The sequence below is a fragment of the Protopterus annectens genome, chromosome 11.part0, assembly GCF_019279795.1.
Source record: "Protopterus annectens isolate FY-2018-M chromosome 11.part0, PAN1.0, whole genome shotgun sequence".
NCBI classification, from domain to species: Eukaryota; Metazoa; Chordata; order Ceratodontiformes; family Protopteridae; genus Protopterus; species Protopterus annectens.
This window is the reverse complement of record NC_056745.1, coordinates 411,982,723-412,005,725: the sequence shown is the minus strand read 5'-3', so window position 1 is coordinate 412,005,725 and position 23,003 is coordinate 411,982,723. Positions and strand designations below refer to the sequence as shown.

The 23,003-nt window shown below is 39.6% G+C and overlaps 1 protein-coding gene across 9 annotated transcripts in view; it reads left to right on the top strand.

Annotated features, from left to right (window-relative positions):
- Positions 1 to 23,003, top strand: part of ANKS1B (ankyrin repeat and sterile alpha motif domain containing 1B) — a 6,771,497-nt gene that overhangs the window by 6,250,634 nt on the left and 497,860 nt on the right. For all 9 annotated transcript variants that reach the window (XM_044087908.1, XM_044087910.1, XM_044087909.1 and 6 more), the window contains one exon: positions 15,985 to 16,056. In XM_044087908.1, the coding sequence (XP_043943843.1) occupies positions 15,985 to 16,056 (72 nt within the window). The remainder of the gene's footprint in view (positions 1 to 15,984; positions 16,057 to 23,003) is intronic.

The following is a 23,003-nucleotide window of genomic DNA, read 5'->3' as shown; positions in this document are numbered from 1 at the left end:
AGGAGAAAAGTTAGGGTGAGGGTTTGTTTGGTAGAGCAGATAAGAAACTTTTTGTCTGTAGAGGGAGCCCAATTTATGGAGTGTCTTTTTCATAGATGTATGGACATGGAAGTCAAAAGTGAGTTTTCATCTAGGATGACTCCTTGCAATTTTGTGTCGTGAACTACCTCTATGGGAGTGCTGTTTTGAGAGTATATGGTAAAATATGTTTTATTTATGAGTGTACTTTTCTTGTTCATAGGTTCATAGGTAGGTACTAGGCTATCAGCCCTGGGGCCTATACAAGCCCAGCCAAAAAGGTACCCTGGCTTTTGCCACCCAAGAAAATTATTTTCCTGTGCCACTGTCGAGCAGAGCCACAGAGGTGATCCCCCGGGGTGAATTTCCTATTTCCCATCCAATCATCAAGATTTTTCTTGAAGAGTGCTAATGAGGAGCTTTGTTTGATATAGATAAGTAGTTTATTCCAGAGTATGGGAAGTCTCTGGGACAGGAATCTATCCCTCCAGCATGTTCTGTTTATTGTGGTGACAAGGTTTAGGTCCCTAGAGCATGTAGCTCGGAGGGATTGGGATTTCTTTAAGTAGAGCATGTCCAACAGCTCTGGGTTTGACATAGCTTTGTATGTTAGGCAGAGATCACCTCTGAGTAGGTAAATAACAGCAGGTGGTTGTGTGTCATCCTGGTTTCCATAGAAGAAAAAGCATTTTGGGTACTATGTAGAAGTTCTGTGAAAGTGTTAGCAGTGCAGATAATGGTTGAATCATCTGCATATTGAACTATTGTACTGTTAGTACGATTGGAGTGGAAGTCATTGATGAAAATACTGAAGAGAAGAGGACCTAAGATGCAGCATTGGAGGACACCTGCTGAAGTTTCTAGGAATGGAGAAAAATAGTTGTGCCATTTAGTAGATTGTTGCCTATTGTTAAGGTAGTTGGTAAACTAGGGCTGGGAAGGAGATGCCCAGGTTAGAGAGTATGGTAATTATTAGGGGTGGGAGATAGTATCAAATGCTTTTGCCGGCATCACAGACCTGATTGACTGTATCCATGAATGATATGAGGGCAGTTGTTGTGCTGTGACCAGGCCTGAAAACATGCTGAATGGGGGAGTGGAGTTGATTTTGAAGTAGATAGTTAAGAAGTTGATTATGGATAAATTTTTCCAGGATTTTAGAAAGGGGGAGAGAATATCAATAGGTCGAAAGTTAGAGATATCAGTGTTATTACCACCTTTGTGGAGGGGTAGAACGTAAGCTTGTTTCCAGATCCAGATATATGGGTCATATTCCTCAGCTACATTTCCTCCTGAGTGGCCTCATGACAGGAGACCTGTTAAAATGGTAGAGTTGAAGGATGCTCTGGCTTTGGAGAGGCAGTCCAAATTGTAATGTTTGATAAGAGTATACATGGAGGACCAATTAGCAGCATATCAAATACCACCAATTGAAGAAAATCTAAAGAATGCCATGGATGTAGCCACTGCTCTAGTGGAATGTGCTTGGGTTTACTTGATAAGTTCTTTTTCCGGTTATTGTAAATGAAAGAGATACAACCCCAATGCCACCTAAAAAGGGAAACATTGGATACATTTTGCTCCAACTTATTTGGGACAGAGGAAGTAAAGAGTTGAGCATCTTTCCTAACTTGTTTAGCTCTTTGAAGGTAAAAATTTAACTGTTTGTGTATGTCTAGAGTATTCAAAATGTGTTCACCTTTACTGGTGTAATTTGGGGAAAAAAACAGCTAAATGAATAGGGTGGGACAGATTAGGCAAAGTAGCTGCTTTTGGAACAAAGGAAGGATCTGTCCTGAGAGACATGCTGTATTTATAAAAATGGCGTAGGAAGTAGAAGGAAATAAGGCCTGCAGTTCTGATATTCCTCTGGCTGAAGTAATGGCTACCAAAAATAGTGATTTCCAGGAGGGGAAGTTCAGCTGAACAGTGGAAGCCACCTCAAATGGAGGCTTTGTTAGATCTTCCAAAACCAAATTCAGATTGCATGGTGGTATGGGATCTTGGATAAGGGGCCTGAGGATGAAGATTCATTTCAGGAACACCTTACACAGCTTATGTGAGGCTAAACAGTGGTCTTCAAAACCAAACATGAAAGCTAGAAATAAAGGCTAGCTGCACCTTCATTGTGGAACAACTGGAACCCACCTGAAAAATAGACAGCAAAAATCAGAGAATTTCAAGTACTGATGCACAAAAGCTGCCAGTGTCTTAGCTAGCCATCCAGGGAGTGAAGCACTTCCATTTATTTCAATAGGTCGTAAGTAGAATCCTTATGGGAAGCTGTAAGTATTTTGACCATTTCCTTGGTGAGATGATGATCTCTGGCCATCACTGGAACTGGAGAAATAGAGAGGAGTAGCTCTAGACTTGGCATTTCCAAGTGAGACTTGGCAGAAGGGTGAGTTACTAAGTCCACAATGGGATCCAGAAGCCAGGAGGACTTCAGAAGATAAGGTTTCAGAAGAGGTAATTAGAGTTGTTTGGGCCAGAAGGGGGCTATGTGGCTGACAGCTGCTTGCACCTTATTGCTCTCTGAATGAATCTTGGAATTAATGGCAGGGTAGGTATAAAGTAGCCCCTGAGGCTATTATTGAGACAGAACATCCCTAGTTGACTGTCCCAGAAGGATAATCAAAGCAAAGAACATGGTGTACTTGGTGTTGTGGGGAGAGAAAAGGAAAGGAGAGGAGAGGAGAAGAAATTGCACCAAGGGGTGCCCCAGTGATACAAAAACAATTTGGTTGGCCACTGTTACACTGAGGGACCACTCATGAGGCATGAAGGGAGACCTGCTGAGCCTGTCTACTGGACAGGTGGTGTCTACAAAGATGTGTGTGTTACTACAAGAAAGTGGTTGTAGGCAATTGCTCATATCTTCATTGCTTCCCAACATAGTAGATAGTTCTGATTCTGCACTGACTACAGTCATATTGTCTGTTTGGTTGGACATCACACCCTGCAAAAAGTTTACTTATTTATTTATTCATTTACTTATTTATTTATCATTTGTTGACCAGGTTAGTCCCACTAGACTGATAGCCTCTTTTTAGGGAATATTGGAGATAGTATTTATACTGCTAGGGGATTTTTGGCCAGGACATAGGGGAGCTTGCCTTACTCTTTTCAAAAGGTGCAAAGGCAACCTTTATATCCACCTAAGCTCTCACCAACTCAGGCAGATGAGGCCTCGGTTAACATCTCATGCAAATGATGACACAGTCAGGATTGTAGCACCCCCCCTTATGCTGCACTATAGTCTTAGCACTCCATCTACCTGGTGTGGGAATAGAACCCACAGTCTTCTGCACCAAAGGTGAGTGTGCTACCTTTTGTGCCACTGACACTGCTGTGTTTCAGCAATAGACTCTAGGTTGGTCCTGAAGTTCCTGCAACAAAAAGAGGACCACACTCCGCTCCAGGAGATTTATGGAAAGGGAAGTATCTAAATACAGCCACTGACCTTGGACTAGATTACCTTCATAATGGCCTCCCACCCCAAGGAGGATGAGTCTGCGGTTAGTGTAGCTACCAAAGATGGAGTTACTGATGATTTCCATATGGATATTAGAGGAGAATTGAGCCACCAACTCAGATGGATCTTGCAAGAATCTGTGATGAGAATGGTCTTGGATAAAGGATTTAGATGTTGACACCACTGTAACATTGTAACAGTTATTGTAGGAGTATCTTGCAGAAGCAAGAAAAGTAAACCATTAGAACTGATGAAGCCACGAGACCCAGTGCCTTCAATACCAGAGCTGCAGGAGGTGTGGGGTTGAGAAGAAGTGACTGAATTGTTGCTTTTAGAGAATATAAATTCTTTCTTGTGGAAGAGAGATTATGCATCAAGTAATATCCATATTGCAACCTATGAACATGATGATTTCTGAAAGAATCAGGTTTGACTTCTGAAGGTTGACTGGTATCCCAAGAAAGTAGCAGAGTTTGAGAAGATAATCCTTGCCTTGAATCATGGACTCCATTGAGGGGACAACTAGTAGCCAATCATCCAGGTACAGAAAAATCCTGAATTTTAGAAGTCGTAGATGAGCAGCTATAACAGCCATGCATTTTGTGAGCACTCTGGGGGCTGTAGTGAGAGTACATGGTAGGACCCTCAACTGATAATGACTGGCCTTCTTGGAAGCATAAGAATCTCTTTCACTCCTTTGTAGTCTTGATGTGAAGGTAGGCATCATGGAGTTCTATTGAGCAGATCAGTTATTTTCCCTGACCATTCTGAAGTGGGTCTTTTGTACAAATCTGTTTAGAAGTCCTAGATTCAAAACTGGTCTGAGGTCCTGAGTTTTCTTGGGAACTATAAAAAACTTTTAATAGAATCCTGATCTGAGTTTTCTTGGGAACTATAAAGAACTTTTAATAGAATCCTGACCCTCTCTGATCTGGCAGGAGCTCTTAGATGGCTCTTTTTTCTTACCTGATGGAGTGGGACATTTGATAATATCCTTGAAGGTCAGGGTGGTGTGAGGGGAAAATGGAACATAGTAGCATCTGGATATAACCCCTCTTACCCTTGTCCTGCATGATGGCTTGCCATGCGGGAGTGGAGGGAAAGATTACTCTAGACTGCCTCCAGAGTGGAGCAGTGTGGCAACTTTTGAGAGATACTGTTGTTTTAGGTCCAAAAAGGGGCTGTGGTATTCCTGGTTTTGTGGACCCCGTCTGCCTCTGGGCCAACATCCACTAAAGAGACCACCTCTGCTGTGGCCACTCCTTTTTGAAGGTGGGTCAAACTACTGACATTTAGAATTTTTAATTCAAAGCAAACAAGGTCCTATATGGTTCCTACTTTACTCACTTTGTGAGAACTTGAACTTAACTTCAATGGCAGCTAACATTTTGCTGCCCTGCTTGCACTTCTGTATTTTTTCTTTGAAGGATAGTGAAAACAGAGATGAACCACCATATGAAGCATTCATGAAGGATGCCTTGAAGTTGTCTACAGACTCACATAGATGCAGCCAAGCATGACATCTCATTTCAATGTCCAAACTGACTACCTTGGCCACTAAATCTACAGCCTTGTACATAAATCAAATGAAGAGGTTATGAGATGGTTGTTTCTAGTTGTTTACTGGTGTCAGCTCTCAGTGGATTCTTCAGAGCAGATAGGACCTAATGAGCTATATCTTTTTTTTTAGTTCAGGGCAAAAGTAATTGAAGTATACACCTGCTTCTCTAGCCTATCAATCTTCTTGGACTCCTTATTAGGTGGGTAGATGGAAAGGGAATCTTCCAAGAGTTCTCCCTTCATAGCCACTGCCATGATGATGGAGTTCAGTGCCAGGGATTAAGCCCAAAACTTTCATTCTTTTAGAGGCCTGAGTATCCTGTCAGGTTTCTTGGGGACTGCCTCACAATTGTCTAACTCCAGCTATGACCTTCCAGCTGCCAGATCTACAAGTTGCCAGATAGATGAACCACCAAGGATGTAGTTGTTGTTGAACCATAACCACTGCAACAAAATGATAAAGTACAAACCACAGACACAAATACAAGGAAACTGTATTCACCTCTAGCGCCTTGGCATATGTTGAACCATAAGCCTTGATGAAAACCATCTCATCCTGAGAAGGATGGCCTGTAGGCCAAGATCCTTTCTGGCCTATAAGCTCCAGGATATAACCAAATGTAGCGTATTCCAGAGAAGATAGTAGGGAACCCCCTCATTCCCCTGAGCCAGTATCTGAGGTGAAAGACTCTGACGGGGAGTCTAGGTGCTTCCTTTTGCTTGTCCTCTCTCTTGGTGCATCAGTGTTGGCTTCATCTGACTCTTCAGAGGATTAAAGCTGCTGTTGAGCAGAGGGTTTGAGACTTAGTATTTGGCTCTGAATGCTGTGTGCCTAAAGAGAAGTCAGAGGCAAGATGGGAAGGGAGTACCTGACTGGATCTGTTCTTGGTGGGGGTGCTAAATCTAGGTTATAGCTTGAGAACCAATCATCCTCCCCAACACCTGAAAGGCTGATGCAATCTCAGAATGATCTAAATACCTCTGTTGAGTCAATGGATTCAAGCCTCCCTTTAGAGTTCTGAACCCAAAGGTAAAATGAAGCTCAAAGACCAAAATTTTGGAAGGCTCTGATGTTGGGACCAAAGCCAAGGAGCCTAAGACCAATAACCCTGACAGGGACAGCAGAAGTAAACTCAATGGATCTAAGGCCAGGGTCGAGGTCATCAACCCAGCTTGGTTCCTGGACTATGTTGGATAAAATTGGAGCCAAAAGAGTCAAATCCAGAAACCTTAATGCTGATGTTATCTGAGAAGTCTAAAAACAGGACACAGACCGCAGGACAAAGAATGAATTTGAAGACACCAGAGCTGAGGCCTGGATTGGTCAAGGAACAGAGATTGGGGAAATATGTGTAGATCCAACCACCTTCATAGTGGAAGGAATGGGAATGACTCCCAATTCCATCTGGGTCCTCCCACAAACTAATAACATAAGTAAAGGCAATTAACTATCTGAAAAAAATTAGAAATTATGAAGTGGAGCACTTAGCTGCCTACATCCATGTCCATTCGCAAAGGCAGCAAAAGAGATCTGAGGTAGCGTAGGAGGACAGATGCATTATATGAGGGGAAAAAGCTTGAATTGGCACAAGGCTAAAGCACTGATGTTGGCAGATCTGAGGACTGATATATCAGATCTGCCAGACTGAATAAATAGGATCTGATGTTAGAAAACTGGATGTCTTACTGCAATTTACAGTCTAATTGGTGAAGTAAAGAATACAGAATGTAGAAAGGTGAACATAAAACTTCATGGTTAATGCTTACAGACCTTTAGAGCATTCATGACATTTAGTGCTATTGAGATGAAAACCAACATATTTATTTATTTCTAAGCTATTTATTTGTTTATTCATTAACCTGATAGATACATTGATCTGAGAATGTATTTCAACAATTATGTGGGCCAAGGCTAACAAGCTGCAGTGCTTACATCAACATTTGAGAGAGAGAGAGATGCACACACACACACACACACACACACACACACACACACACACACACACACACACACACACACACACACACACACACACACACACACACACCACCAGCTCACAAAAGTAAGTTGCTATAAACAAGTCCCTGCAGAACCATAAGCAATTCCAGTATTTCTATGTATAGCAACTGTACACATACCAAAATAAGGAACACCACTTCAGCCAAGTGCATGCAGTCCATTAAGCAGAAACGATTGGATTGTGTGTGCGTGTGTGCATGTGCGTGTGTGTGTGTGTGTGTGTGTGTGTGTGTGTGTGTGTGTGTGTGTGTGTGTGTGTGTGTATGACATCGGGAGGGGGTTGTGAATGATTAGACAATTGCCATAGTTCTCTCTACCAAGATTCAACCTGTGGCACAAACCATTATGCGAAGGATCCCCCTCATAAGAAGCTGAGATCCCTCATAAAATCCTCCAAAGCTAGTTACGAAAACAAAATTGCCACTGACTCTAAAGACAAACACAAAGCATTCTATAGCTATGTCAAGAATCTAAATGGGAACACTTAGATCTGCTCTGAGTTACAGCATAATGGCAGTAAATATACAGAACCAACTGATATTGCCAACATCTTAGCAGATAGGTTCAGTGCTAACTTTACCCCCCTCTCACCTCCTAGAGGGCCCATCTCTATACCTGAAGAATGCAAAGTTCCTATAATCATGGCTGCACAGGTAAAAAACACACTCTCCAAAGCCAAGAACACAGCATCCATGGGACCTGACAATATCCCAGGCTGCTGAAAACAAAAATCAGAAGACAAAATTACCTTGTACTTGTGAACGCCAAGGGAATTCTTGTATAGTCCACACTTGTAAATTCTCCACACTCAAATGGCTGCTGTAGACAGGATCCAGGATAAAATCAGTTATGTTATATGCTAAATAAATGACCACAAAGAGGTCCTATGCAACAAAACATCCATATGAATCAAGTAGTAAAAAAGATTTCTCCAAAAGCTTTATTGAACCAATACTGTGAAGCGCTTTTTGTCCCACTAATAGTGGGACTTCTTCAGACAAACAGATTCTGACAAAAACCAAGGTTTAAATACTTGTTTTGGCGCCAGAAAGGTGCCGTTGCTAGGTTACAGTTCTGTGCTTCAATTAGTTAAAGGTATAGTGTCCTAACAACTAATGAGGTGAATCTATGAATGAATTTAAAACAAAATGAATTTACAAGTGTGGACTATACAAGAATTCCCTTGGCGTTCACAAGTACAGGGTAATTTTGTCTTCTGGTTTTTGTTTTCACTTGTTTGTTACTTTTTGCATTTGTTGAATATCCCAGGCTGCATTCTACATGGACTACAGAATGAACTGGCACCCTACCTAAGTACCATGTTCAATCATAGCCTCACCTATGGTGCACCGCGACAGTTATCCCACTCCACAAAGGGGGAGCCACGACGGACCCCGGGAACTACCGCCCCATTAGCCTGATGAGCCTGGTCTGCAAGGCCATGGAACGTATCATCATGGAACTCATAAACAAAGACATTGGTAATCTCCAAACTCTGGACCCTACACAGTTTGGATTTGTAAAAGGCAGATCATGTCTCCTAAACCTGATTGACTTCTTTGAAGCAGTCACCAAAGCCATAGATCAGGGTAAAATGGTTCACACAGCTTATCTAGATCTCGCCAAGGCTTTCGACACCATCCCCCACTCTGGAATTATAGATAAGCTCACTAAACTAGGTATAAATCCCTATGTCACAAGATGGGTTGCCAACTGGCTCACGGACAGAACCCACACTGTGAAAGTATCGGATTCCAAATACGACATCAGACCAGTGACAAGAGGAGTACCACAGGGTTCAGTCCTGGGTCCTCTCCTGTTTGGTATCTACTTCTCTGAAGTACAGGCCAACACAGAAGGTCTTTGGCTAACAAAGTTTGTAGATGACTGCAAACTAGGAGCCATAATCGAAACTCCTAATGATGTAGACAAACTACAAAAGGGCCTCAATGAAACATATTCCTGGTGTCAAAGCCATGGCCTGAAGCTCAATGCCAAAAAGTGTATTGTCATCCCCTTTGGTAAAAACTCTGTACCCATGAACTACCACATAGCTGGTAGTCTACTTAATGCCGAAAATGTGATAAGAGACCTTGGGACACAGGTGGACAGTAGTCTCTCCTTTGATAATCACATCGCCACAGTGGTCAGGAAATCCTTCTACGTGTCTCATCTCATCACAAAAGGATTCTCATCCAGAAAAAAAGAGGTCATTGTTCCCCTCTACTCATCACTCATTAGACCCATTATAGAGTACAATGCCCCTTTTGGTATGTACCTCACAAAAGACATCTACAACAACTGGAAAGACCACAGAAATACCTCACAAAGAGGATTACTGGCCTCAAACATATGCCCTATGCAGACCATCTCAAAAAACTACAGCTTTACTCCATCACATATCGCCTACTCAGGGGCGATCTCTGCCTAACATACAAAGCTATGTCAAACCCAGAGCTGTTGGACATGCTCCACTTAAAGAAATCCCAATCCCTCCGAGCTACACGCTCTAGGGACCTTAACCTTGTCACCACAATAAACAGAACATGCTGGAGGGATAGATTCCTGTCCCAGAGACTTCCCATACTCTGGAACAGACTACCTATCTATGTCAAACAGAGCTCCTCATTAGCACTCTTCAAGAAAAATCTTGATGATTGGATGGGAAATGGGAAATTCACCCCAGGGATCACTTCTGTGGCTCTGCTCGACAGGGGCACAGGAAAATAATTTTCTTGGGTGGCGAAAGCCAGGGTACATTTTTTGGCTAGGCTTGTATGGGCTCTAGGGCCGATAGCCTAGTACCTACCTATGAACCTATGAACCTATGCACAGAGCTATGGAGTAAATTAATCATTAAGGAGAGGCTGGTATGAGTACACCTGACATACTACAGTCTTGATATAAAAAATTTTACTTCTGCTTGCCTTACTTTTACATTTGCTAATTTTGTTGAAAAAAATGCAGTCTATTTAGAATAACATCTTAGCAGTTCTGCCTTTAAGATGCCTTGCTGACCTTTTGGCAAGATAGCACAAAATATCATATTTTTCCAACTGCGTCTCCCACTGGGACCTGTCTTCATGAAGAAACTTTGACATTTTCTGTGCTGCAGCTCCCATGCTGTTACCTGGCATGTGATCTTTATTTGAACCACCAAACAGTTCCGACATCTGATACTCAGAAATCTGAAACATCCGTTCATATACATAAGCAATCAGCATATTCCATATAGCAAACCACTGAGAAATTCAGCATTATTTCTTTAATCACTAATACATCATCTTCCTACAGAAATAGAGAGATGCAATAAGGTGAGGACCTGAATACTGAAGTGGAAACAGGGATAGTAGTTACAGAAGCAAAATTCCCAAAATAGCTCTGGTTAAGTCAGTTGCCTAGTGCTGGCAGATTTTGCTTCTCTTCTGAGAAAAAGAAATATGCTGTTGAATGCATAACTATGACATACAGTCTTTGAAGCTAATCTTTTTTGTTATCTGATGTTTCATTGTAGCATTGTCATCATCCGTGAAGGTTTTAGGTACCTTAACTGTGACAGTTAAATGATCTCTGAATCTATGCCTATGTTTGATTCTGCTCCATCTTTGCTGTGATAACATCTTTCTGCTATTACATTAAAAAGGAACAGCACTCCTGCCTTGATCACAGTAGACTGAGGAACAGTCATCTTGCCTAGGTCTGGTCTACTCTTTTTTTACATGATACATCTTCAACTCATGCAGGCTGATCAGATTTATAACAAAGCTGGGACATCAGCCACATGGTTGCTTATCAGGTTAAATAAGATGATAGTATATTATCATTGACACTTGTACTGCAGCCATACTTGCTTCTTATCTTACTTTGTTGTACTGCACACTATGACATTAAATCATGAGCTGAAAGATGTAGGGTTGTGCTGTAAAGGTCAAACTCAGCCTGAAAAAAAATAACATTTAAGGCACAAATGTATTCTCCTTTAGGGAACTATTAATACATGCTAGATCTTGTGTGCCATAAAATTCTTATATAAATTCCCTGATATTGGAGAAACTGGAAAATGCAGACTTTTTCAGATACACGTGTAAGTTATAGCAAGCTATGTTTTTTACTGAGTCTGTGTTTAGCAAGATCATAAGTGTAGCTGCTCTAACTAAAAAAAAAAATACAGTACATCTCGGCAGCATGGTGTCCCAGTGATAAGCTCTATGCTTAAAAACTGCAAGATATGGAATTCAGTACTGACTTCTGGTTTCTGATTGTGTGGAGATTATATGTTTTTCACATTGTCAGAAGGGGTTTTTTTAGATACCTCAGTTTCCTTTCAGCTCCCCAAAGCATGCTGGTAGACTGGTTACACTACATTCCTTCTTTTATTCTCTCTGTCTCTCTCACTCTCTCTGAAAAGGGTCTACAGACTATATCACTTACTAGCCAATGCCATGGTTGTGCAGTTCTGCGCATCATAAGGCTACAGAATGTTTTCTGCAGTCTGATTAAGAAAGCTGTATTATCTCACAGCAGGCAAAAATCAAACATAGCTTGACTGTCCCCAACAGACTAGAGACCATCTAACCAGAGGCCTTTACAATTTCTATACTGTTAACAGCTTTCATCCCTGCCTCTTTATTATGATATAAAATTAGGCCAAAGTTCGTCCTAAATAATATACTTCATACCAAAGTATAGTAAGACTATTCAAAAAGCTGTTTAACTTTACAGTTCTTTGTTAATAAAAGCAGCTGATATTCATCTCAGCACAAGGCCAAGACTGAAAGGTACCCTGCTATTGTCTGTCATTGATAACTCTCTTCTCAACTTCCAATGTCATGCTGGTTGACTGGATTCAATTTGTCCATATTACTATGTTTGATCTTGTGGCCTAACAAAGCAAATACACTTGAATGTTGCAAATCTATGAAATAAACATCATGAATGACATGTGCACAAAGTTCTTTACAAACCAGAACACAGAGCAATAAGAAAATTAGCCAAATGCATTTATGACTGACAAGAAAAAATAGCAGTGTTGCTATGGACAAGACCATACCCAGAGTAGGCCTGAAGTTACTGTCCTCTTTGTATCGGGTTCAAGCATAGATGAAATTCAGGCTCTGTAATATAAAATTGGGAAAGGACAGATATACCCCTTTTATTTATTTTCTTAACTTGCAGGATATGTGTATGTATACATCCGTAGTGCAGTAACAAAACATACAGAATGAGTAGGTAAACAAGCACAGAGATAGGAGGAGAGGAAAGAACAATGTAAAAAAGTGTAATTACTGCGTGGAAACTGTTTCACTTCACATTTGCATCTTGTGTATTTGTTAACTGAATGTTGATCAACTGATAGTTTAGCATCTTTCCTGAATGGGATGTCCCGAATATATGGCCTCAAGTCTGATGACACAACAGCAAACAGTTTTGTTTATAGATGTGGTATTTGCTATGGACAATCCCAAATAGATCAGGAAGCTAAGAATGTTTCACAATTCATGTTCAGAGCAGGCAAGTTATTCTTCCCAGTCACACCCATACAGGTGTCTTCATCATTCCCCAAGTAAGTGATAAAGTCTCACATGTGGAGAACTACAAAGTCAGCAGATGGTACCCTATCATTTCCACTCAATGATCGGCAGGTAAGGCAAATAATCTGAATAGTTGCATAGGCACAAACAAAAGAGACATATCTTCTTTTATGGAACTCACAGTTGCTTTAAGGCAAACCTGTCACCTACTGGTGCAAATTTAACTGGCACAGCACCTAATTTGGGAATTTGTTAGTATTCCCACACTAACCAGTAGCTTCTCCAGGGTAGAAGAGAGAATAGCAATGATCAAGAAGTCTAGTTCCTTGACCGTTGTACAGATACATGACCAGGTATAGCTGCCTGGTACTTGTCAACCTCCTGCATGATCTCTAGCTACATTTTCATCTGTGAGGTCATATTCTTTTACCCAAGATTTTACTTTTTTTGCCAGATCATAGTCAACTATTACCTGCCCCAGTCTTGCCAGTTACTTAACTGGCATTATACCTGAAGCCTATCCTTTACCAGGAGTGCAATACATATGATGGTTCTATGTAACTTGTCAGGCAGACTGCATGGATCACCAGACAAACAGGTGCTCACTGGTGAAAGCCATCTCTAGGCCCTGGCTGTATGGGTGTGTTCTAGTGTATTATAATTATAGGGAATGTTATTTTATTCTTTGCATGAATATCATAATGGACACCTTTTCTGGATTGTTCTTTAGCTGGTTGCTCCACCCATCAATATGGCATGCGTCAGCTTGCCACAAGCACAAAGTTCTACGGTGCTTTTCATTGATGGTCTCTTGGGCATGATATGATAATGACTCATTTCCAGTAATGGATCCCTTTTAGCTTTGAGTTGGGTCGGATGACAGACAGACTCATCTGGGAAACTTAAATGCATTGTGTGGGTGTAATGGAAATGCCAAGCAAATGCTTATGTGCTGGATGAATCTGGCTCTTACCTCCAGAAGAGCCTATAATAGGAAAAGGAGAAGGGGTGTGGAGTCTGATTAGACACTAATCAAGACCTCAGTAGTTGAAGTGGTGGCAGAAAATGTGACCAAATGGTGGTGGTTGCTTTTAATGGTGGTAACCCTAAGACCCACTGGCGGACATCAATAGTGAATGAAGCCATTATGTTTAAGAAAGAGGCTTTACATGTAGTGCTGGTGGGGGATGGTTCATAGGTTCAAAGGTAGGTTTATAGATAATTAATAAGCTATTGATCTATGAGAATCTTTAGAACCCTAGCCACACATTCCCATAAAGTTTTTAGCCCTTACAGTTTAATTGCAATTAACCTAGAGATGAGCAAAGCATTTACACATTGACCCTATCAGTGAGGGTCAAGGGTGCTAAATCAGGAGTGAATTTGTGGTTACCCATCCATTTGTACAAATTACATATGACTAGTGTAAGAGAAGTACTTTACTTTATGTGCAGACAATCCCAAAGAAGTGGTATTTTCTGTGATACACATCTATTCCTCCATCATGTTCTATCTATACTGCAAAAGAGATTTAGATCTCTTGAATGAGTACTTATGCTCCCATTGGACCTGCAAGTGTACTGTAGGTGTGACAGGACAGAGTCTATTTAGGTTCCTTATGTAAGGATGGAGATCACCCCTCAGCAGGCTGTACAACACTGAGAAGAAAGAGACAAGGCTTTAAGTTGGTCTGCATGGTTTTTATGATTTACAGCTGTGGTAATTACTGAAACAATAGCCCAGATGTGGGAGGAGTTTCAGATGACCTCAAAAACATTTGGAAAATCATCCGGTGATTCAGGAGAAGGATGCAAGGCTTTGTCCAAGTTGTTCTCAGCAAGGAAGGACAACTGCTGTCCTTGTCTGGGAATATTGTAGATAGGCAGGAGGAACATCTGATCCAAGTAATAAAAATGTTTATATTGCCACTGATACTTTATATCACCCAGGCTTTTGTGTATGATCCAGGGAATAATTTGGGGAGCGATTGTAGCAACAGATTTTAGAATTTAAATGGGATGGTAAACACCTGAGGGTTCTTCTATGAAAATTCACCAGGCACAGTATTTTGCAGATTTATTACTTTGAATAAACCAAACAAATAAAGAATCAAGAAAGGATTGCTTTGTATTTTTATTACTTGATTTTGAAAACATGTACATTCTACTCTGCTTAGCTGTCCACCTACAAAATCCCTAAGGAATACAGCAGTGGATCACTTTGAATAAATAGGCTTTTCCTTTTGTTTTTACTTGTTGGTCCCAGGGAGAACCAACCACTCCACCAGGTTTGGAGATCCTATAAGGGGACCTGCTCCACAATAGGTGGCCTACATTTTTATTGGTTCCACCAGAGAAAAGGAAGGAGGGTTAGGCTTTCCACCCTTGTATGCGTATTTTCTAGCAGCACAATGTAAACTTTATTACCTCCTCCAATGTGAAAATTATTTGCTAAATGGAAGATAATGCTGCTCTCATAAGGAAGCAATAGAAAGTTAATGACATTTCCTGCAGTCTTAAACAGGCCATAGCCCTGCATTACCTGATGAACTGAATTTCGACAAGATGACATTCATATCCTCTAATAAGCTCAAAATGCTTATTGTTCTAAAACATATTTCAAACAGAAAATATTTCTGAATATTATGACATTTGCCTCTAGTATGCAGTACAATCTCAACCGTGTGAATAATATTCCAGAAACATTTCATGTACCACCAAATACTGAACCTGATAGTCCCCATATATTTCTGGCACCACCAGAGAAACTGGATTCCTAATTAAAATGGCACCATAATCTGGTGTATGCTCCAACACTCCTACCATAGTGGTCTCCGGTCTACTCGGCTTTATTTTAAGTGCTTCTGCTGGGAGTGATGGACCTCCAAAGGAACACACTTTCTTGAGTTGAAAACTATTAAGTAATATAAGCCCTAATATAGATTATTGCATGTAAGGGACAATACATTCCTACATTTAAAACCTTCCTGCTGGCTTATTTCCCACATGTAAAACTGCAAAAGTGCAGAAATACCATAGTCAAACCTATGACTTCAGACCTAATAAAACAATATAGCCCTTAATTTCAAGTGGTCAGTCACTTTACATCATACAAACCAACCAATATTTTACAGCATGAAAATGAACCTGAAAGAGAGCATGCTCATACTCACCAGCTACGGCTGTGACTCACTATTAACTGAAATAAAACTCTGAGGTATGAAAACAAGGCATTTTTGTAGACTTCAGCAGCTGTGTGCTCAATTGTGTATTTCAGGGCTATTTGTGAATGTGTAATTTTTTACATCTTTAAATTGTACAATATACATAAAGGTTCTATTTCCTCTCAGGTGATGTCACTTTTTTTTTTTTTTTTTGCAGTACCTAGGTTCCATGTTGGTGAAAGAACTAAGAGGAACAGAATCTACGCAGGATGCCTGTTCAAAGATGAGGGTAGGTAGAAAATGTCTTGCAGACCCATCTTGTTACTTAAAAGTAAAATTATTTGGTCATAATCGTACACATTTAAAAGAGTATATGCACTTCAGAATTCTAGGACTTCTAGTTTCACATGAAAAGTGTGTAACTCAGTTTAAAATATTAGAGTTCTTTTATTAAAGTTGAATATGAGTGTTATAGTGTGTGTAATCAACAAAACAGATAAATAGAAGTCAGGATGCAATTACAATTACCTGAGTGTTTGTAATGCTGAAGGGACCCTGTTACGGGCCCTTAATAGACCCATCATTGAGTATAATGAATGTCCCCTTCAGCATGTACCTGACCAGATATATGCAACGGTTGTCACAATCACAAAGGTTCCTTACCAGAAGAATCCAGGGTATACACATTGTTCTAAATGGATCTCCTTAAATCCCTGTCTCTCTACTCTTGTCTTTTACAAGTTATTAAGACGCAGTATATACTTTTCATACACGGCATCCTTAGATCCAGCTCTGATGGACCTTTTGAACATCCGCAAAATGAACAGCATCAGAACTACTAGATCCAAATATTTAAATTTTGTTTGTGACATAAATAAAACATGTTAGTGAGACAGATAAGTTTCTCAGAGGAACCCATGCTCTAGAACAGGCTCCCCATCCATGTGTAGCAGGGGCCATTCCAAACCCTATTTAAATGTAATCTTGATCAATGGATGTGAAATTAGAAATCACCCCAGGTATGGCTCCCATGTCTGTGAAACAGAGAAGCAGACAGCAATGCCCAAACTAACATACTCCCCATACACAGACAACCTTTAGAAACTTCCTAACATACCCCCCCCTAATAAACACCCATGATGCATAGGGACATAACTGAATTGTATTGCATGGCTAAGCTTATAAAGGCCCTGGTGGCCATTAGCCTAATATATACCTATGAACCTATGTTAGTTAAACAAAACTGTGTTCGTGGTTATATTATCTTGCTGCCATTTCAAATAAGTTTCTATCTGTCTATGCTATGGATATGCAGTACTGTTCCCCACCACACAAACCATCACTTTTTTTAATAGAGAAAATGAAGAAATTAATTTTCTAGGACCGTTTTGATAATTTTTGCTTCATACCATTTGTAAAATGTTTTATTGTATTATCCACACCAATTTTGACAAATATAAAAATAACTAATGCTTATATACTTCAGGGCTAGCTAGTTAAATATAATACCTCTTGCCAAACATTGCAGATTTATGCATCATAATTACTAAAACATAATGTGTTGCATGAATGCAGTATGATGGTACTTCCATTAAGTGCCAGTATAGTATTGGGAGATACACAGCCATAATGTTATATGTTCTTATGCAAACATATCATGTTTTTGGTCTGCAGACACAAATGCCATCTTTTAAGCAGTGGCTGATTTTGCAGTAGTCATTTCAGAAATATCTAGACCCAGAAGTGGCATTTTTGGAACAGTATGACTTTCAGTTTTATTAAATATATGTCTGTTGCATAAACAATTCATAGATGCCTTTGTAGTTAAACAGGATGAAAGGTTTTAACACAAAAAGTTGTAATTTATTACAAATAACTGTATCTCTTCACAGTAGAGATGTAGTATATCACAACTAAAACATCTAAATAACACATTCGCAGTACTGAAACATTGCTGTGCATGAAGCATTACAAAATAATCAGCCCTCACAGCGCTCTTTACCCATACTGTCAAATTCTCTCTGTAATGTGTATGTCAAATCCAAGACTGCACAAACTTGGAGAAAGAGAAAGTGTGATAAGAAATGCATAATACTTCCCTTTGCCCTCTTCTCTGAGTCTTGTACCCCAGATCAAAGTTCAGCACCCATTACAAACCAAGCTATGATGTTTAAACACAATGATAACATGAATATATAATTTTACATTTAAAGTACTTTAAGGTACATTTAGAGTACTTTAAGATATGGTCAAAAATAGTGCTTCAGAAATGTAGCTACAGATTCATGGAATATCTCCAGCCCTCATCTGACCACCTGTCCCAAAACAACAAAAAATTTAAGTGCAGTTTGACAGAAGTAGCAGGGACATTAGAAAGGTCACTACTGCACATTTGAAACATAATTGCACAGGGAGGCCAACCTGCTTGCACCATGCAGTATGAAGATGGGTAGGGGGCTGCGCCCTCACATACATACACTACAGATATATATATATATATATATATATATATATATATATATATATATATATATATATATATATATATATATATAAGGATCTACTTTGTATAAAAATACATTACATCGAACAAAGTAGATGCTCACTTCAGAGAAAGTGCATTTCAACGAAAGTGCACTTTCGAAGAAGCCTAGTCACCAGATTGGCTGACTAAAAAAAAAAAAAAACACAGAAAACATGCAAAGCCCCCCTGCACACCCCCCTACTTAAATATACCAACTCCGAGATTGCACTACAGTGAGGAAAAGGGAATATTCCCCTTCCTTCATACAAACGAAGTAGACCCATATATATATATATATATATATATATATATAGAGAGAGAGAGAGAGAGAGAAATATATATATATGTGTGTGTGTGTGTGTGTGTGTGTGCGCTTGCACGTGTGTGTGTGTGTGTATATATATATATATATATATATATATATATATATATGTAGATAGATAGATATATAACTTAACTCTGAGATAGGTGCAACTTCAAAAACAGGGAATACTCAAAGATAAAGCTGTTTCAGACATATTTCTCCATAATAGCACTTTAATTCTTGCATTTCCAGGGATCATAGCTGTGGGCCACATACATGCAGCTGGAACCATCATGACCCACCCCTTCCACTTGGCATAATCTGAATTTTACTACTATAATGTTCCTGGTGAAATATAATTTTTCTTTAAAATTCGGCACCCACACCCATCTACATTTTGTAAATCTATTTCACACTAACTCTAAAAAAATGCACTGAGTTATTTAGGTTTCTGCCTTGTATTTAAGACCAGTAATAACTTTCATGATGACCCAAGCCATACATTACAAACTATTTGAAAGGCAGTTATTTTAAGTTGTAAGCTAAGGATTGCTTGACATGTGAACGGTGGGGCTCCAGCCTTATGTTTATAATTTTAGTGGTTTACAGACAGCATGCCCCCCCTTTTTTCAGTTGTTCCAGCCATTTCTTCTTTTCCTAAACATTTTGTATCATAACATTTCTCAATGGACATCAGCTGGGTATAACCACCCTGTGTTTCGTATGCTTAGTCAAACACTCTACTAAAACACTTTTAGTTTACTTTCCTTTGTTTTTTTGTTTTTTTTTTAGATTTTTGAAGTTTCAGAACTTCGATCACATGGTGTCGACCATTTGGTATTCAAAGTTCTGAAACTTCGTTAATCTAATATAGACCAACCAGGCAGTCACGAAGACTTATTTTCATGGCAAAATATTTTTTTCATTGTTAAAGTGATACAGGCAGCACACTATATTCATGCTTTTTTTGTTTTTTTTTACTACTTTAGACATCTGTTATGAGATCATTCCCATTAGCAATAGTCATTATTAGGCCATGGTGATCTCTCATTAATCTGTTTGCTATAGCCACTTGTCTCATGTCAGTTTTTCCATTTTATTTATTTGTTTGTTTTGTTTGCTAACCATGAAAGTAAAAATGTCTTTTTCCAAGTGCTTGAAACCCACTGTTTGAAAGCCAGACACCAGAGTGTTGTATAGTTCAGTTAAGCTGCTGCTGTTCACAGCTGTGGGGAGGAACTGGGGGGGGGGTTAGGATTAGGGACCAGGAAGGGAGATTTAGGATTTGGGAGCAATTAAGTAATTTTGGTTTAGGGAGGGAGGCTGGAGTTTTAAGATTAGGGAGCAGAAAGGGACTTTTAAGATTAAGGAGCAATAAGGAAATTTAGGTTTACATTGAGGGAGGGAGTCTGGAGTTTTAGTTTTAGGCAGTGGTCAGAGGCTTTATGATTTAGTGAGGGGAAATTGTTCAGGGTTAGGGACCAAGGTATAAGGTTGGGAACTGGGTGACATTAGGGGGGAAATTAGGTTTAGGGTTTAGGTTCTGGTAGGGCTATGTAGTGTGTAGGATTGTATTTTATTGGAGAGCAGACTAGTGGGAGTTCAAGCATTTGCTTTTTCAAGCAAGTTTGTATGTCAGAAACATCTAACGTGAGCACTTGTATACATATATTCAAAAACATTGATCTAAAAAGACTGAATACTCAAAATATAACAAAGAAAACAATATTTTTGCAGGAGACAAGCCCCCATTCACTCTTCACATCCCCTACAAATTTTCTGACTTCCCTGTACTGCGATCTCACATGCAGAACTGCTGCCAGACATAAAAACAGCAAGAAAGAGTGATTATATATAGATATATATAGATATATTTGAATTCTGCTGTTGCCTACAAATATTTTGGTGTCATAATTGGTTGAATATTTAGATTGCTGAGGGCAGCATTAGTCAAAGTGTTGAAAATGGTATGTGAGGTAACTGAGACTAGTTACTAATGCAAAACTTTCACTTGAAATGAAAGTTTGAACATCGGATTTTGTGTGTGTGTGTGTGTGTGTGTGTGTGTGTGTGTGTGTGTGTGTGTGTGTGTGTGTGTGTGTGTGTGTGTGTGTGTGTGTGTGTGTGTGTGTGTGTGTGTGTGTGTGTGTGTGTTTGTGGGTTAGGTTAAAGTAACAGAGAAACTATCTCGGTAGGTGTCTCTGGATTCCTCAGACGGAATCAATTTCCAGTTTTTCCTTTTAGGTTTTCTTTCACTGTGGTTGATTTTCTCTCACAGAGCGAGCCACTGATTTAAATATTAAGCCCCTTCACAAAACAGCAAGCACTATCTGGTTGAGCTTATTTATCCCTCATTTATATTGCATTCTCAACTTATTAAACAAACCTGCTGTCACTAGTACTGTAAAGTATGTTTCTGTTCTTAAAGACACAGCTATAGATTAATGGAAACTCTACTCATTTAAAGAACATCACTCCATTTACAGCAAACATCACTCCATTTACAGCAAGACTGCAGTGGTGGTGCTGCGGTAGCATTGTCGCCTCACAGTTAGACGTTGCCCGTTCGATTCTCAGTTAGAGCGTCTTCTGCGTGGTGACATGCGTGAACGGGCGTTCCTTCGTTGAAAGTTGTGCGTTAGGCCCGGCAAGCCAGCACGTAAAACTGTACTGCCAATCATTAGCGGACCGGAGTTCCGCTGTGGCGACCCCTAACCGGGAAAAGCCGAAAGACACAAACAAACTCCATTTACAGCAAGTAATGTAGGTTTCACAGAATGAATAGAGATACTGTAGATGAAACAAAACATCCACCAAAAGCAGTGCACTGGAAACCATGAAGAGAGAAGCTTTATTGAGTATAAAAGCAAAAGTGTATTTACACATACATGTGCTTTTTCAAGTTAATTTAAATCACCTGACAGATTACAACATATTTAAAATTTTAAATAATATGATTACATTAAGTCACATGATATTTGAACTTTGGTATTTTAATGTCCTTTGTTTCAACACAGGCTCTGAACTACAGTCATTGTTCAGGATTAATTCATAGTGTTAATGTTGATCAACTATAAAATGACAGATTTAAAGCAATGCATCACACTTTTCTTAGTAATGTTTTGCTAATATATTTCTATTATTTATTTTCTCACTATCATATACTTGCTCACCAATGCTTTCCTTTAGTTGCCTATTAGTCTTTGCAACATAAAATACCATATAGTTGTCATACATTGCTTCATAAACCATATTAAACATAGTGCAATGTTCTTCGTTTTCACTGCTGCAGTAGCCCGTTGGTAGTGTCCTGCAAAGGAAACAGCACCCCAGCAACTTGTCAAGGATCTAGCTCCCCTCCCTCTCACTCACTCTGTCTGGCTTCTAATAGCACCCTTTTGGAGGAACATATATCAGCAACCACAGTAAAGTAAATCTTCAGGACTTTCCTGCCACCTCAAAAAGAAGCATTTCTCTGGCATCAGAAGAGCAGCAGTCAGTCCAAAGCTTTTTGCCTGACAGATAAAACCCCTTTAGGGAACCCCATCCCCCCATACATATTTGTTAATAAATATTTGTGGTATTTTTTCTGATTTACATTAACATTTAAAAAAAAACAGCTACTTGTGGTATTCTACCTTAAGAATACTGGCTTTTGTCAGGGCTGTTTCATACTGTGGAAAACTGATTTTATGAAACTATTAAACATTTGGGCTGTATTTTTACAAGTGGAATGTGTGTGTTTGTGCCTGTTACTGTTTTTAGCATAATTAGACTTTTTCTCATTTCTGAAGTAATAAATATTCTGTGATATTTCTGACTAAAAGTTTAAGGTAAGTGTACTGCTTCCTGTTTTTTTGTTGGTCTTTGGGGAGGAAATTATGCTGTTACACTTCATAGTGAATACTTACTTTCTCCCATTGTTATTGAGCTTACTGTACTGGCAAGCAGGGTATCATCTCTGGCTACAGCATGAGCAATAGTTCCAGTCCTGCTTCTTCTCCTCCACTTGTGCCTAAACAGAAAAAAATAAATAAAATGATTGCCTCAGCCTATGGCTACTGACTCTGTTGTGGCCAAATATGGTTCCACAGACCACTTGCCTATTGCCTTAACTCCCTCTGGTATAGTTGTAATGGTCACTATGGACAGGGGGTTAGGCACATCCTAAGGGGCTGTTCCAGTACCTGTTACAGGTATGAGAGAACCAAACAGGACTTGTCAGGGGAAAGATACCTTTTGCCAAGGATAGTAGTCTATCCCCTGACCACTCTCGCAGCAGGAGTATTATTAGAAAAAAAGAAGCAAAAATGTAATTACAGGGCAGATGATCAGGTTGTTTATGTATACAAGTCAGATGTTATATCTTTGGGTAAGAGTGTTTTGCAGTGAGTCAGTTCTGGGGGCT